This window comes from Petromyzon marinus, chromosome 15 (genome assembly GCF_048934315.1).
Source record: "Petromyzon marinus isolate PM22_M1 ecotype Great Lakes invasive population chromosome 15, UKy_Petmar_22M1.pri1.0, whole genome shotgun sequence".
In the NCBI taxonomy this organism is placed as follows: Eukaryota; Metazoa; Chordata; class Hyperoartia; order Petromyzontiformes; family Petromyzontidae; genus Petromyzon; species Petromyzon marinus.
In genome coordinates this window covers 339,257-354,540 of record NC_133681.1, presented here as the reverse complement: position 1 = coordinate 354,540, position 15,284 = coordinate 339,257, and the positions used below count along the sequence as shown (strand labels likewise).

General features: G+C 57.7%; 1 protein-coding gene across 2 annotated transcripts; it reads left to right on the top strand.

Moving 5' to 3' along the window:
* Positions 1-4,364: 4,364 nt before the first annotated feature.
* Positions 4,365-15,250, top strand: LOC116942504 (sialin-like). Of its 2 annotated transcripts, none has more exons than XM_076067162.1 (9): positions 4,365-5,087; positions 8,092-8,179; positions 8,276-8,362; positions 10,325-10,452; positions 11,905-12,066; positions 12,353-12,485; positions 12,641-12,788; positions 13,635-13,725; positions 13,813-15,250. In XM_076067162.1, exons 1-9 carry the CDS (start codon positions 4,983-4,985, stop codon positions 14,017-14,019), a joined length of 1,149 nt encoding a protein of 382 aa, XP_075923277.1. In that variant the 5' UTR covers positions 4,365-4,982; the 3' UTR covers positions 14,020-15,250. The 2 variants fall into 2 exon arrangements, with proteins under 2 accessions (XP_075923277.1, XP_075923278.1); XM_076067163.1 differs by lacking the exon at positions 4,365-5,087 and adding an exon at positions 7,699-7,838.
* The last annotated feature ends 34 nt before the right edge of the window (positions 15,251-15,284 follow it).

The window sequence follows — 15,284 nt, the reverse complement described above, 5'->3', positions numbered from 1 at the left end:
GAGTGGTGAGTAGTGAGTGGTGAGTGAGTGGTGAGTGAGTGGTGAGTGATGAGTGAGTGGTGAGTAGTGAGTGGTGAGTGAGTGGTGAGTAGTGAGTGGTGAGTGAGTGATGAATAGTGAGTGGTGAGTGCTGGTGAGTAGTGAGTGGTGAGTGAGTGGTGAGTGAGTGGTGAGTGAATGGTGAGTGGTGAGTGAGTGAGTGGTGAGTGAGTCGTCAGTGGTGAGTGAGTGGTGAGTGGTGAGTAGTGAGTGGTGAGTGCTGGCGAGTGGTGAGTGGTGAGTAGTGAGTGAGTAGTGAGTGGTGAGTAGTGAGTGGTGAGTAGTGATTGGTGAGTGAGTGGTGAGTGAGTAGTGAGTGAGTGGTGAGTGAGTGGTGAGTAAGTCGTGAGTGGTGAGTGAGCGGTGAGTGAGTGGTGAGCGGTGAGTGAGTGGTGAGTGAGTGGTGAGTAGTGAGTGAGTCGTGAGTGGTGAGTGAGTGGTGAGTGAGTGGTGAGTGGCGAGTGAGTGGTGAGTGAGTGAGTGGTGAGTAGTGAGTGGTGAGTGAGTGGTGAGTGAGTGGTGAGTGATGAGTGAGTGGTGAGTAGTGAGTGAGTGGTGAGTAGTGAGTGAGTGGTGAATAGTGAGTGGTGAGTGCTGGTGAGTAGTGAGTGGTGAGTGAGTGGTGAGTGAGTGGTGAGTGAGTGGTGAGCCGTGAGTGAGTGGTGAGTGAATGGTGAGTGAGTGGTGAGTGAGTGGTGAGTGAGTCGTGAGTGGTGAGTGAGTGGTGAGTGAGTGGTGAGTGAGTGGTGAGTAGTGAGTGGTGAGTGCTGGCGAGTGGTGAGTAGTGAGTGAGTAGTGAGTGGTGAGTAGTGAGTGGTGAGTAGTGAGTGGTGAGTGAGTGGTGAGTGAGTGGTGAGTGAGTAGTGAGTGGTGCGTGAGTGGTGAGTGAGTAGTGAGTGGTGAGTGAGTGGTGAGTGAGTCGTGAGTGGTGAGTGAGCGGTGAGTGAGTGGTGAGCGGTGAGTGAGTGGTGAGTGAGTGGTGAGTAGTGAGTGAGTCGTGAGTGAGTGGTGAGTGAGTGGTGAGTAGTGAGTGGTGAGTGCTGGCGAGTGGTGAGTGGTGAGTAGTGAGTGGTGAGTAGTGAGTGGTGAGTGAGTCGTGAGTGGTGAGTGAGTGGTGAGTGAGTGGTGAGTGAGTGGTGAGTGGTGAGGAGAGTGGTGAGTGCTGGCGAGTGGTGAGTAGTGAGTGAGTAGTGAGTGGTGAGTAGTAAGTGGTGAGTAGTGAGTGGTGAGTAGTGAGTGGTGAGTGAGTGGTGAGTGAGTAGTGAGTGGTGAGATGTGAGTGCTGAGTAGTGAGTGAGTGGTGAGTAGTGAGTGGTGAGTGGTGCGTGAGTGGTGAGTGGTAAGTGAGTGGTGAGTGAGTGGTGAGTGAATGGTGAGTAGTGAGTGAGTAGTGAGTGGTGAGTAGTGAGTGGTGAGTAGTGAGTGGTGAGTGAGTGGTGAGTAGCGAGTGGTGAGTGGTGAGTGAGTGGTGAGTGAATGGTGAGTAGTGAGTGGTGAGTGCTGGCGAGTGGTGAGTCGTGAGTGAGTAGTGAGTGGTGAGTAGTGAGTGGTGAGTGAGTGGTGAGTGAGTCGTGAGTGGTGAGTGAGCGGTGAGTGAGTGGTGAGCGGTGAGTGAGTGGTGAGTGAGTGGTGAGTAGTGAGTGAGTCGTGAGTGAGTGGTGAGTGAGTGGTGAGTAGTGAGTGGTGAGTGCTGGCGAGTGGTGAGTGGTGAGTAGTGAGTGGTGAGTAGTGAGTGGTGAGTGAGTCGTGAGTGGTGAGTGAGTGGTGAGTGAGTGGCGAGTGAGTGGTGAGTGAGTGGTGAGTGAGTGGTGAGTGGTGAGTAGAGTGGTGAGTGCTGGCGAGTGGTGAGTAGTGAGTGAGTAGTGAGTGGTGAGTAGTAAGTGGTGAGTAGTGAGTGGTGAGTAGTGAGTGGTGAGTGAGTGGTGAGTGAGTAGTGAGTGGTGAGATGTGAGTGCTGAGTAGTGAGTGAGTGGTGAGTAGTGAGTGGTGAGTAGTGAGTGGTGAGTGAGTGGTGAGTGAGTGGTGAGTGAGTAGTGAGTGGTGAGTGGTGCGTGAGTGGTGAGTGGTAAGTGAGTGGTGAGTGAATGGTGAGTGAATGGTGAGTAGTGAGTGAGTAGTGAGTGGTGAGTAGTGAGTGGTGAGTAGTGAGTGGTGAGTGAGTGGTGAGTAGCGAGTGGTGAGTGGTGAGTGAGTGGTGAGTGAATGGTGAGTAGTGAGTGGTGAGTGCTGGCGAGTGGTGAGTCGTGAGTGAGTAGTGAGTGGTGAGTAGTGAGTGGTGAGTGAGTGGTGAGTGAGTGGTGAGTGAGTCGTGAGTGAGTGGTGAGTGAGTGGTGAGTGGTGAGCGAGTAGTGAGTGGTGAGTGAGTGGTGAGTGAGTGGTGATTGGTGATTGTTGAGTGAGTGGTGAGTGGTGATTGGTGAGTGAGTGGTGAGTGATTGGTGATTGGTGAGTGAGTGGTGAGTGAGTGGTGAGTGGTGAGTGAATGGTGAGTGAGTGGTGAGTGAGTGGTGATTGGTGAGTGAGTGGTGAGTGAGTGGTGAGTGAGCGGTGAGTGGTGAGTGTGTGGTGAGTGAGTGGTGAGTGAGTGGTGATTGGTGAGTGAGTGGTGATTGGTGAGTGAGTGGTGAGTGGTGAGTGAGTGGTGAGTGCGTGGTGAGTGAGTGGTGATTGAGTGGTGAGTAGTGAGTGGTGAGTGCTGGCGAGTGGTGAGTAGTGAGTGAGTAGTGAGTGGTGAGTGGTGAGTAGTGAGTGGTGAGTGGTGCGTCAGTGGTGAGTGGTGAGTGAGTGGTGAGTGAGTGGTGAGTGAATGGTGAGTGGTGAGTGAGTGGTGAGTGAGTGGTGAGTGGTACGTGAGTGGTGAGTGAGTGGTGAGTGAGTGGTGAGCGAGTAGTGAGTGGTGAGTGAGTGGTGAGTGAGTGGTGAGTGATTGGTGAGTGGTGAGTGAGTGGTGAGTGGGTGGTGAGTGAGCGGTGAGTGGTGAGTGTGTGGTGAGTGAGTGGTGAGTGAGTGGTGAGTGAGTGGTGATTGGTGAGTGAGTGGTGAGTGAGTGGTGAGTGTGGAGTGAGTGGTGAGTGAGCGGTGAGTGGTGAGTGAGTGGTGAGTGGTGAATGAGTGGTGAGTGAGTGGTGAGTGATGAATAAGTCGTGAGTGAGTGGTGAGTGAGTGGTGAGTGAATGGTGAGTGAGTGGTGAGTGAGTAGTGAGTGGTGAGTGAGTGGTGAGTGAATGGTGAGTGGTGAGTGAGTGGTGAGTGTGTGGTGACTGGTGAGTGAGTGGTGAGTGAGTGGTGAGTGGTGATTGGTGAGTGAGTGGTGAGTGAGTGGTGAGTGAGTGGTGTGGTGAGTGAGTGGTGAGTGGGTGGTGAGTGAGTGGTGAGTGGGTGGTGAATGAGTGGTGAGTGAGTGGTGAGTGAGTGGTGAGTGAGTGGTGATTGGTGAGTGAGTGGTGAGTGAGTGGTGAGTGAGTGGTGATTGGTGAGTGAGTGGTGAGTGGTAAGTGAGTGAGTGGTGAGTGCTGGTGAGTGGTGAGTGAGTGGTGCGATGTGCTGGCGCCGGGCGCTATGTATGGGGCGCTAGGTGCTGAGTGCTACGTACTGGTGCTGGGTGCAGAGTGCTATGTGTAGGATGCGGAGTGCTATGGGTTGGGTGCGTGCTATGCGCGTGATCCTGGCCCCAGGCCGCACGTGCAGCTGCCGGTCTCGCCACATCCTCGCCGCGCTGGGCTTCATCGGACTGGCCCTGGTGTACGCGCTGCGCGTGAACCTCAGCGTGGCCATGGTGGCCATGGTGAACAGCACCGGGGCTGCACACCAGGACAACAGCAGCGCGTACTGCCCGCAGCCCGTGCCCTTAAACGGCAGCCACCCCGCACAGCTGCCCTCTGTGCGTCACAGACACGCGCACTGCACACAGCACCCCGACTGCAAGCCTCACCCTGAGCAAGAGCCTCACTGTTCGCATCCCACCCTTAACCTGAGCTTAACCATGAACCCCAACCATGAGTCAGACCCTGACCCTTACTCTCACCCATAACTGAGCCGAACCCTGAGCCCGGCCACGTTTCACGAAGACCAACACAACCTCACAGTGCCAGTCAAATGTGGCTATCTTGTCCACATGCCATCGCATCTCAAGATGCTACACAAACACAGCGGGCATACTTCTTTTACGGAGATAAGGATGTCTTAGATAAACGGAAAACCCCCCCAAAGTATTGAACCTGGCAGGGAGTCGACAGCACGGATGGCGGTGGAGGGGTGTTCCACAGTGTGAGGGTGGCAGAGCAACATGAACGACCTATGACCGAACGGAGGTCGACTGTTGCTGTAGTGGAGAGTGAGCTGAGAGGGGAGTGGTAGGCAGGGGCATTTCAATGGAGAATCTTGGAGACATTGAGTGCGATATAATAAATAAATCAATCCCAGATGGGATTGGGTGCCAGTGGAGTGATCGTAGAGTAAGAGTGGTGTGGTCTCATTTACGGGGTGAGTGAGGAGTTTGTCAGCGGCACGTGGAATGTTGAGGTGAGGAATGTATGGAGACTATAAAGGAGAAAGTTGCAAGTCGGGATGTGATGACCTTGACCCATGACCCCACCACATACTCCGTCCCCCCTCTCAGGTCGCCGTTTACAACTGGAATTCGAAAATCCAGGGGTGGATCCTCAGCTCCTTCTTCTACGGCTACATCATCACCCAGGTGCGCTCCGCTCGCTCTACCCGTTCCACCTGTTCCATCCGTTCCCCTACCCCCCGCTCCACTCCACCTCACCGTTCCACACCATCTCAGGATCCTAGAAGTGGGCTGGGCCTGTAGGGGAGTTTGCAGCAGGCCTCGGAAATACTGAGGGGGCCTCCAGAAATCTCCCCCCTCGCCTCCGCACACCTCCCCATAGGTGCCCGGGGGTTACCTGGCTGTCAGATACGGAGGCAAACTGCTGTTCGGGATGGGCGTGATGGTCACCACGGTGCTCACGCTGCTCACGCCGCTGGCCGCGGACCTCGGGGTGCCCTGGATCATCCTCGTGCGCGTGCTGGAGGGGATCGGAGAGGTGCGCTCCCACACGGCTCCAGGCGGCTCCACCCGCTCCCCGGGGGGTCTAGCACCCTCGCCAGTCCCCACTCTCTAGCCAGACCCATAGCGAGACCCCCCAGCCAGACCCCCTAGCCAGACCCCCTAGCCAGACCCCCAGCCAGACACCCTAGCGAGACCCCTTAGCGAGACCCCCCAGCCAGACCCCCTAGCCAGACCCCTAGCGAGACCCCCCAGCCAGACCCCTTAGCGAGACCCCCCAGCCAGACCCCCCAGCCAGACCCCCCAGTCAGACCCCCCAGCCAGACACCCTAGCCAGACCCCACTCTATAGCCAGACACCCTAGCGAGACCCCCTAGCGAGACCCCCTAGCCAGACCCCCTAGCCAGACCCCCAGCCAGACCCCCTAGCCAGACCCATAGCGAGACCCCCCAGCCAGACCCCCCAGCCAGACACCCTAGCGAGACCCCCCCAGCCAGACCCCCAGACCCCCCAGCCAGACACCCTAGCCAGACCCCCCAGCCAGACACCCTAGCCAGACCCCCTAGCCAGACCCCCCAGCCAGACCCCCTAGCCAGACCCCTAGCGAGACCCCCCAGCCAGACCCCCTAGCCAGACCCCTAGCGAGACCCCCCAGCCAGACCCCCTAGCCAGACCCCACTCTATAGCCAGACCCCCAGCCAGACCCCCTAGCGAGACCCCTAGCCAGACCCCCCAGCCAGACCCCCTAGCCAGACCCCCTAGCCAGACCCCCTAGCCAGACCCCCTAGCCAGACCCCCCAGCCAGACACACTAGCCAGACCACCTAGCCAGACACCCCAGCCAGAAACCCTAGCCAGACCCCACTCTATAGCCAGACCCCCAGCCAGACCCCCTAGCGAGACCCCTAGCCAGACCCCCTAGCCAGACCCCCTAACCAGACCCCCTAGCCAGACCCCCCAGCCAGACACCCTAGCCAGACCCCCTAGCGAGACCCCTAGCCAGACCCCACTCTATAGCCAGACACCCTAGCGAGACCCCCTAGCCAGACTCCCTAGCCAGACGCCCCAGCCAGACCCCCTAGCCAGACCCATAGCGAGACCCCCCAGCCAGACCCCCCAGCCAGACCCCCCAGCCAGACACCCTAGCCAGACCCCCTAGCCAGACCCCCCAGCCAGACCCCCCAGCCAGACCCCCTAGCCAGACCCCCCAGCCAGACACCCTAGCAAGACCCCCCAGCCAGACACCTAGCCAGACCCTCTAGCCAGACCCCTAGCGAGACCCCCCAGCCAGACACCCTAGCCAGACCCCCTAGCGAGACCCCCCAGCCAGACACCCTAGCCAGACCCCCTAGCGAGACCCCTAGCGAGACCCCCCAGCCAGACACACTAGCCAGATCCCCTAGCCAGACACCCCAGCCAGACACCCTAGCCAGACCCCACTCTATAGCCAGACCCCCAGCCAGACCCCCCAGCCAGACCCCCTAGCCAGACCCCCCAGCCAGACCCCCCAGCCAGACACCCCAGCCAGACACCCTAGCCAGACCCCTAGCGAGACCCCCCAGCCAGACCCCCTAGCCAGACCCCCTAGCCACATCCTCTCGTACCCAGGCCGCACTTTCTTTAGCAGCAGCAGTGCGTCCCTTTGTCAATCCACTTCTGGATGAAGATCATCAAAGTTACTTGACCATACTTCACTACTCTGGCCAGTGCAGACGACTGTCGTTGGACCCTGCATGCCGAGAATCTGTACGTCTCCACTCCCAGGCTCATGATAACGGATCCGAGTTTCATCGGCAGCGATGCCGCAAAATATAAAAAAGCATCGCCTTCCTGGGTAAACAGGCGCAGTCATGGCGATAGCGCAGCAGTCTTGCCCAGAATGCACGAAGCAGCGTCTCTTTGCTCTGCGCTCGTCCATTCACGCGTGCCACCCACGAGGCGCTCGGGGCCTGCCAGGGTCGGCCCTGCACCACCAAACGTTCCTCATTCATAACATATCCTCGCTTATCGACGCCCCCTCGTGTAGAACAATGAATCGCCCCAGATAATTATCGTTTGAAATAGTGGCCAGTTAGTCAACTTGTCAACCATGAAGTCTTAGGTGCCATTCATCCAGTCCGTGGTACGAGATGTCAGTGGAGGCGCGCGACCCACGCTGCCCCTTCCGAGTCCGGTCAGCTCGAGTCCCCGGGGCGCTGCTCGACGTTGAGGCTCCAGCTCAGTCAGGGTTCCACCTCCTCCGGACTACCAGCAGAGAGCGGCCCGGGCGAGACAGCGCACGCGCGGGGAGCGAGGGGGCCGGCCTGGAGCCGCGAGGGGGCCGGCCTGGAGCCGCGAGGGGGCCGGCCTGGAGCCGCGAGGGGGCCGGCCTGGAGCCGCGAGGGGGCCGGCCTGGAGCCGCGAGGGGGCCGGCCTGGAGCCGCGAGGGGGCCGGCCTGGAGCCGCGAGGGGGCCGGCCTGGAGCCGCGAGGGGGCCGGCCTGGAGCCGCGAGGGGGCCGGCCTGGAGCCGCGAGGGGGGCGGCCTGGAGCCGCGAGGGGGGCGGCCTGGAGCCGCGAGGGGGGCGGCCTGGAGCCGCGAGGGGGGCGGCCTGGAGCCGCGAGGGGGGCGGCCTGGAGCCGCGAGGGGGGCGGCCTGGAGCCGCGAGGGGGGCGGCCTGGAGCCGCGAGGGGGGCGCCCGTCCGTGCCTCCCCAGCGATGGCGCGGTCCGGGGACGGCGACCCCGACTCCGGAGTCACGGGGAACGTTGCCACGGCCCCGTCTTGCGGCATCAGTGGTAGAACGTGGCGGGTGCGTGCCGGCGGTTACTGGTGGTTCACGTTGGTGGTCGAGGTGGTTCTCGTAGTGACTTGGGAGTCGTGTTTAATGTGGTCGTGACATTCTGGCGCGGATGAGTGCGTGGTAAAGCGTAGGTATCATCGGTAGGGTCTGTTGTCATGTTTTGGTGGTGAAGGTGGTGAGGTGTTAGAGTGCTGTTGTAATGGTGGGGGTCTGATGTGGTTGAGGTGGTAATGGTGGTGGTGAGCACTCGTGTCGTCCACAGGGCGTGACCTACCCCACCATGCACGCCATGTGGGCGCTCTGGGCGCCTCCGTATGAGAGGAGCACCCTCATCAGCATCTGTTACTCCGGTAAGAACACACAGCCGCCTCCACCACCACCATTAGCACCACTACCACCACCGCACTCCACCTTCCCCTCCCCCCTCCCCCGTGTGCCACGTCCAGGTGGACATTTCGGCACCGTGGTGACCATGCCGCTGTCGGGAATCATCGCTGAAACGCTCGGGTGGGCTTCAATCTTCTATATCTTCGGTACGAAGAGTCGCGGGGCACGGGGGGCACGGGAGGCAGGTGGGGTATGGGGAAACGTCGTGGCTGTTAGGTGGAGAGGCAGTGGCACTTGAGTACGGCTGAATGAAGAGCCACTCAAATATCTCTGTTCAAGTTTGAAAACCACCCAATGACTTCAGCTGAGGCTTAATGAGCGGCATCTGCGCTTCCGTTGAATTACCGAAGCCGGCAATGGTTTGCAGCGCGATCTCCGGTGTTGAGAGAGCGGTGAGGGGTGCAATGGGGCACAGGGCAGAGGGGGGCACAGGCGCTTTGGGCACACAGACACAGGGGACTCACACCGGTCAAACCGATGTGGCCCCTTTTACATATCATCCATCCCGTGGTACTTTGCATTCTAAAAAGTACAAACATTACCACACTCTGACAGCAGATTGGAAGTTTTAAAGAGGATAAAACATTTTAACACGTATGCTTTCGCGACCAATATCATCCTCAATAGTTTTTTTGGGGTTAGATCGCGTAAATATATAAATGTGTCGTTAAAGCCCGCCACCACCCGACACAGCCAACTAGTAAGGGTTGTCACGTAAACAGAACGTGCCAATTCGTCACTAGTACAGCATACCGGTTTGTTGAAGAGCCAAGCCACAACATTTACAGACTGATCTGTCAGGCTGTCGCCTGATGAAGCTAGTTGTAATTACTGGCGAAACGTCGTACTTAGTTTGTAAATGTTGTGGCTTGGCTCTCCAACACACCGGTGTGCTGTACTAGTGACGAATTGGCATGTTCTGTTTCCGTGACAACCCTTACTAGTTGGCTGTGTCGGGTAGTGGCGGGTTTTAACGACACATTTATATATTTACGCGATCTAACCCAAAAACCTCTTATGGAGGATGAATCTCATTTGCAAGTGACCTGGGGTAGTAGTCTGCCTGTAGGGGGGCGATGATTGTTGCTGTGTGACCATGCATAGGGGCACCCCCAGTGGCTGCTGTCCCTGTGCATCCGTCTGCCAGTATAGGGCGATGATTGGTGCTGTGATCTCATTTCAGTAAGTTGCGGTGTAATTTGGCAAATTTTAATCCTTACGCCAGCACACAACGGCCAACTCTTGCCAGTGACGTCACAGTATCCACTGTGAAGCCGACGGGCACGGTCACGGAGCACGGTCACGGTCGATATGCACCGCGGGGCTAACCGGGGTGGCCGTCGGGATCAAGCAGCGAGCTCGCTGCCCCTGGGCCACGTCACGCCCCCAGGTCGACAAGCACGCCGCGCTAGCAGAGGGGATGCCGACTCAAAAGTGGGAACTCGTGGATTCCCCAGAAAATTCACCGGCCACGTCAGCCTCAGAGGAGCGGACTTCTCAAAAGTTAATGAACGAACAGCGACTTCAAAAATATTACGGTTTAAAAAAAAACACTTGGGAGACAGAGGCACGGGAGACACGAGGCACGGGAGGAGGCACGGGACGAGGCACGGGAGACACGAGGCACGGGAGACACGAGGCACGGGAGACACGAGGCACGGGAGACACGAGGCACGGGAGACACGAGGCACGGGAGACACGAGGCACGGGAGACACGAGGCACGGGAGACACGAGGCACGGGAGACACGAGGCACGGGAGACACGAGGCACGGGAGGAGGCACGGGAGGAGGAACGGGAGGAGACACGAGGCACGGGAGACACGAGGCACGGGAGACACGAGGCACGGGAGACACGAGGCACGGGAGACACGAGGCACGGGAGACACGAGGCACGGGAGACACGAGGCACGGGAGACACGAGGCACGGGAGACACGGGAGACACGAGGCACGGGAGACACGAGGCACGGGAGACACGAGGCACGGGAGACACGAGGCACGGGAGACACGAGGGCTGTGCACGGGGAGGTTCCCCGTCGGGTATCCCGGCCACGCGCTGACCCGGCCCGTGTCGGCGTGGGCCTAACGCGATCGTTCTTGTGGCGGCAGGGGGCATGGGCCTGCTGTGGTCCTTCTTTTGGTACTTCTTCGCCTTCAGCTCCCCGGACAGCCACCCGCGCATCTCGCTGGCCGAGCGAGAGTACATCCAGACCACGCTGCGGGCGGAGCGCCAGGCCGTGAGTGATCGAGGACGCGGCTCTGTCTCACCGGGACTGGATTTTTACCTTTGCCCGACTCCCATTCTGAATCCTGTATTCGCACTTTATCCCTGCACCTTCGGTTTTAAATGCTTGCCGAGCACAGGCTGCCCAAGGCTCCAAAATGCCATGCGAACAACAACCAACGGCAACATACAAATTGCGATGAGTTAACACGAGTCTTGAATTGAGCGAGGTTATTTTTGCAAGAACTCGGGGAAAGAGATGATGGGAGGGAATTCAGTGCGAGGGAAACAGCAGAAAGAGATGTTGTGTGACCTGAGTGGGTGGGTGTGGTGTGTTATGACCTGAGTGGGTGCGTGTGTTGTGGCCAGAGTGGGTGGGTGTGGTGTGACCTGAGTGGGTGGGGGTGTTGTGGCCTGAGTGGGTGGGTGGGTGGGGGTGTTGTGACTTTAGTGGGTGGGTGTGTTGTGACCTGAGTAGGTGGGTGGGTGGGGGTGTTGTGGCCTGAGTGGGTGTGTGGGGACGTTGTGACCCGAGTGGGGGTGTGGGGGTGTTGTGACCCGAGTGGGTGGGTGGGGGTGTTGTGACCTTAGTGGGTGGGTGGGGGTGTTGTGACCTTAGTGGGTGGGTGGGTGGGGGTGTTGTGACCTGAGCGGGTGGGGGTGTTGTGACCTGAGCGGGTGTGTGGGGGTGTTGTGACCCGAGTGGGTGGGTGGGGGTGTTGTGGCCTGAGTGGGTGGGTGGGGGTGTTGTGACCTGAGCGGGTGAGTGGGTGGGTGTGTTGTGACCTGAGAGGGTGGGTGGGGGTGTTGTGACCTGAGTAGGTGGGTGGGGGTGTTGTGACCTGAGTGGGTGAGTGGGTGGGTGTGTTGTGACCTGAGTGGGTGTGTGGGGGCGTTGTGACCCGAGTGGGTGTGTGGGGGTGTTGTGACCCGAGTGGGTGGGTGGGGGTGTTGTGACCTTAGTGGGTGGGTGGGTGGGGGTGTTGTGACCTTAGTGGGTGGGTGGGTGGGGGTGTTGTGACCTGAGTGGTGGTGGCTGAACAGTATGGATTAAACGAAAGTGTCTGATAGACCAAGTCCTCAACACTGGTGGAGGAATCAACGAGCGAAGTTCTCAGCAACAGTGATCATGGATGTAGCGATAGAAGAGTGATAAGAAGGCGACTGATCGCCGTTGAGTGAGTGGCTGGAGTGAATAGGTGGGTGAGTCGTTGAGTGGGTAAGGGAGTGACTAGAAATGAGGGCTGGATCAGCGCAAGTTCTGCAGTGTAAGTGAACCTATGCGGACATTAAGAAAATACCAAAATCAGTACGATGACGATATTTCAGTCCCCTGGACTTCCGTCCCTTCAAGTCTCCTCTGCCTACGATCTGCTTCCCTAAAACCACATCCCCTACCTCGTCTACCCCGGCACACCACACTCGACCTTCCCGATCTTTCGCCCTCCGTGTCCGCGGGGCTCAGGTTGAGAAGCGCTTTTCGTCCGTGCCCTGGCTGCGCATGGCTTTGAGTCTCCCCGTGTGGGCGCTCAACGTGGCCATGTTCTGCAGCAGCTGGGCCTTCTACACCATCTTTACCTCCATGCCCACCTTCATGAGCACCGTGCTGCACTTCAATCTCCAGGAAGTAAGGCGGCAGGGTCGGGCGTGGACAGGGCCCAGGGGGCAGGGCTAGGGTGGCTGGGTTAGGGGGCCACCCGGCAGACTGCCGCAGTGTGCGTGGTGCATGCTTGTCCTTGCCACTTGTCTAAAAGTCAGCATCCGTGTTCTAGTGGCAGGAATCGATTTAGACAGATCTGATACTGGTCTTGCGTTGACCATTATTGCAGTCAACTGCTCAGGTGTAATAGACCCAGGCCGACTCAGAAATGTCCGGCTGACCCTGGTGTGTGCGGTGCGCCTGGCCATGGCAGAACGGCCAGCTGACCGCGCTACCCTACGTCGCGGGCTGGCTGTGCACGCTGCTAGGCGGTTGGGCAGCGGACGCCATCCTGCGGCAGAAGCTGCTCTCCACCACGGCCACTCGAAAGTCCCTGACTTTCCTAGGTGCTACCCACGTTCACTCAATGGCCCAACTCACTCCTTCATTCATTCGTTCACCAAACTCGCTCCTCTAAAGCTGCTCTTCATTGGCCACATTAAACCATCGACATGTTGTGTTGGGACGTAACGTTGCATGTCGTGGTGACGGTTGCGTCCAGGTCTCGCAGCCCCCGGCGCCTTCCTGGTGGGCGCCGCGTTCGTGGGCTGTGACCACGTCCTCGCCGTGTGCTTCCTCACGTTCGCCGTGGGCACCAGCTCCTTCGCCACGGCTGGCTGCTGGGTCAACCAGCTGGACATCGCGCCCCAGTGAGACACAGCCACGACCTCCAACAGCAGCATTGTCAAACACAGTATGGGATGAAAGAGCGACTCAGAGGCGCGAGGAGGATCCACAGGCCAGCGGGAAGGCAGCTACGCAGTGAGCCGGCGCCAGCAATTTGCCCTCCATATACAGTACAGTATTAAGGGGTTTTCGGTCAATTAATGAACGTTTATGTGTAAGAAGAACACGGAGCATCTGGAAAAAACCCACGTGTGCGAGAGGGAAACACTGCATCCCGTACAGACGGGATAGGTGGAGTCCACATATTTGCTGTACTGCCGTTTCTTGGCGAGCCAGGGAACACCCACGGGAAGGGAGTTTTGCAATATTTATGCGATCCACCAACCCTGGCCCTCAGTGCCTGGTTGCAGGCATGCACCACAACCAAGCCAACACTTCAATTACAGCTACCACGATAATCCCAACCGCATAGCCACAACTGTCACAATCACCTCAACTACAGCCACCACAACCAGTGGCAGATCTGGAGGGGGGAAGGTGGTGGTGATAAATTGCCCCCCACATTGGTACCTAGAATGTGTTTATCTTATATTACCAGAGGAAATGCATTGAAAGTTTGTATTATTAAAGTAGGGCCCTGTTTAAAAGGCTTTACATTTTGGGATTGCTTCCTCCACCTTGGCAAGTTTATCTATCCTCATCGGACCACCACCACCACAACAACCGGCTTGGGTGTGGTGCTGGCCAACGAGTTTAGCTCCGCCCTTCATAGGTGCTCGCTAAGAGTAGTTGCCTCAAAATTATGCTCAGGCCACACGGGGGATCTTTGTGATGAATCACCAAGAGATAATTGTCGGATGCCATCGCAGGTATGCCGCGGTGCTGCTGGGAATCTCCAACACCATCAGCAGCCTCCCGGGCTTTCTGGCGCCCGTGGCCACCGGCTACCTGACCCAACACGTGAGAACCACAGACCAACACAGCCCCGTTACGGTAACGTTCTTCCGTTACGGACACACGGTAACATCGCGTGCTGGTGGTGTGCAGAACACGCTGATGGAGTGGCAGGTGGTGTTCTACATCTCGGCCGCAATCAGCTTGTTCGGAGCTTTCTTCTACGTGGCATTTGGATCGGGGGAGCAGCAGAGCTGGGCTTGGGAAGCTGGGCCCGAGGTGGGGGCCTCCCCAGGGGTCTCCTTTCTCACCGAGACCAGTCTGACCATCAAGGGGCTGGACCCTCCAGTCACGTCGTAATGGGCCCGGGGGCTGCCGGAGGTACCCCCCCCGGGTACCGGTCACTCTCACCCCGTTTCGAGAGATTATTTCCCCACTGCACACGCGCGGCTCGGCCCCAACCACCATCCACAGCCAGTATCCACAACCACGCTCCACAATCCAGTATCCACAACATCCACAGCCTGTATACACAACTATCAAAGAGCACCCACAGCCATCAGTAACCAGACAACACCCACTATCAATCAGAATCAAGCAGCTTCTATGGCCATCAACCATTACAAACATCAACCAAAACCACGATCAACCAGCAGCAATCCATCATCTCCATCGCCCACGGCCATCTCTCTGCGGTGGGCAATGCTGCCGCTAACCTAATGGGTCTCTGCATTGGCAGCAAACGTGCGAGTTTAAATCACGAGCAGCTGTCTCCGAGGCTTCACCAGCCTCGTCTGATGTGGGATTCGTGCGACACGGGGATGGAACGGAGCCCCATCCCCGTACGAGCTACTGCTCGCCATGTCCCTAGCTCAGGGGTTCAGCGAGCAGCCTCGAGCAGAAACTCACATTATTGATTTATCATCCACTCAGACTTCACTCGATCCCTCCTTGACTGCACTGTTCACAACCCTCCCAGGACTTTCATGTGGCAGAGTTTGGGCTCGGGCCACGGGCCAGGACTGGGGTTCATGGTATTGTCACAGGATAGGGCGAAACGAAGGGATATTGGTAGGGTTGTAAGTCGGGGAAGATGGGGACTATGATTAGACTGAGCATATGAAATTATTTGGTTATGGCGAGGGCTAGCATTACAGCAAGAACGATGGTTAGTGTTAAGGGTTATGGGTTTAAGGTGATTGCATTATGGTTTGATCACGGTCTCGTTGATGTCTGTGTTTGGGTAACATTCATTGTTCAGATCTATGGTTATGGATGCAGTCATGACAAGGACTAGGGTAGTGTTAAGGTAAAAAAATAGTGCATCAGGATTTGGGACCACGGTCAGTAAAGCATACGAATGAACATACAACAGAAAGCTCAACAAACTCACATGGCAATACACATTGTGTACTCCCCGTATATACTGCGTGCATGCATGCATGTACCCATGTAGAGAAATTATCCTGGTCTCCTTCTAGGCCAGTAGGATTTGCAAGGCTAAAACAAAAATGTCTTGAGCTGTGAATACGTTCCGAATCCAACGGAGTCAGAATCGCGAATGCAGAAATTAAACCCTCGTCCCCGCAAACGCTGTGCCTCGTTTCTCTTTGTTTGCTGCACGA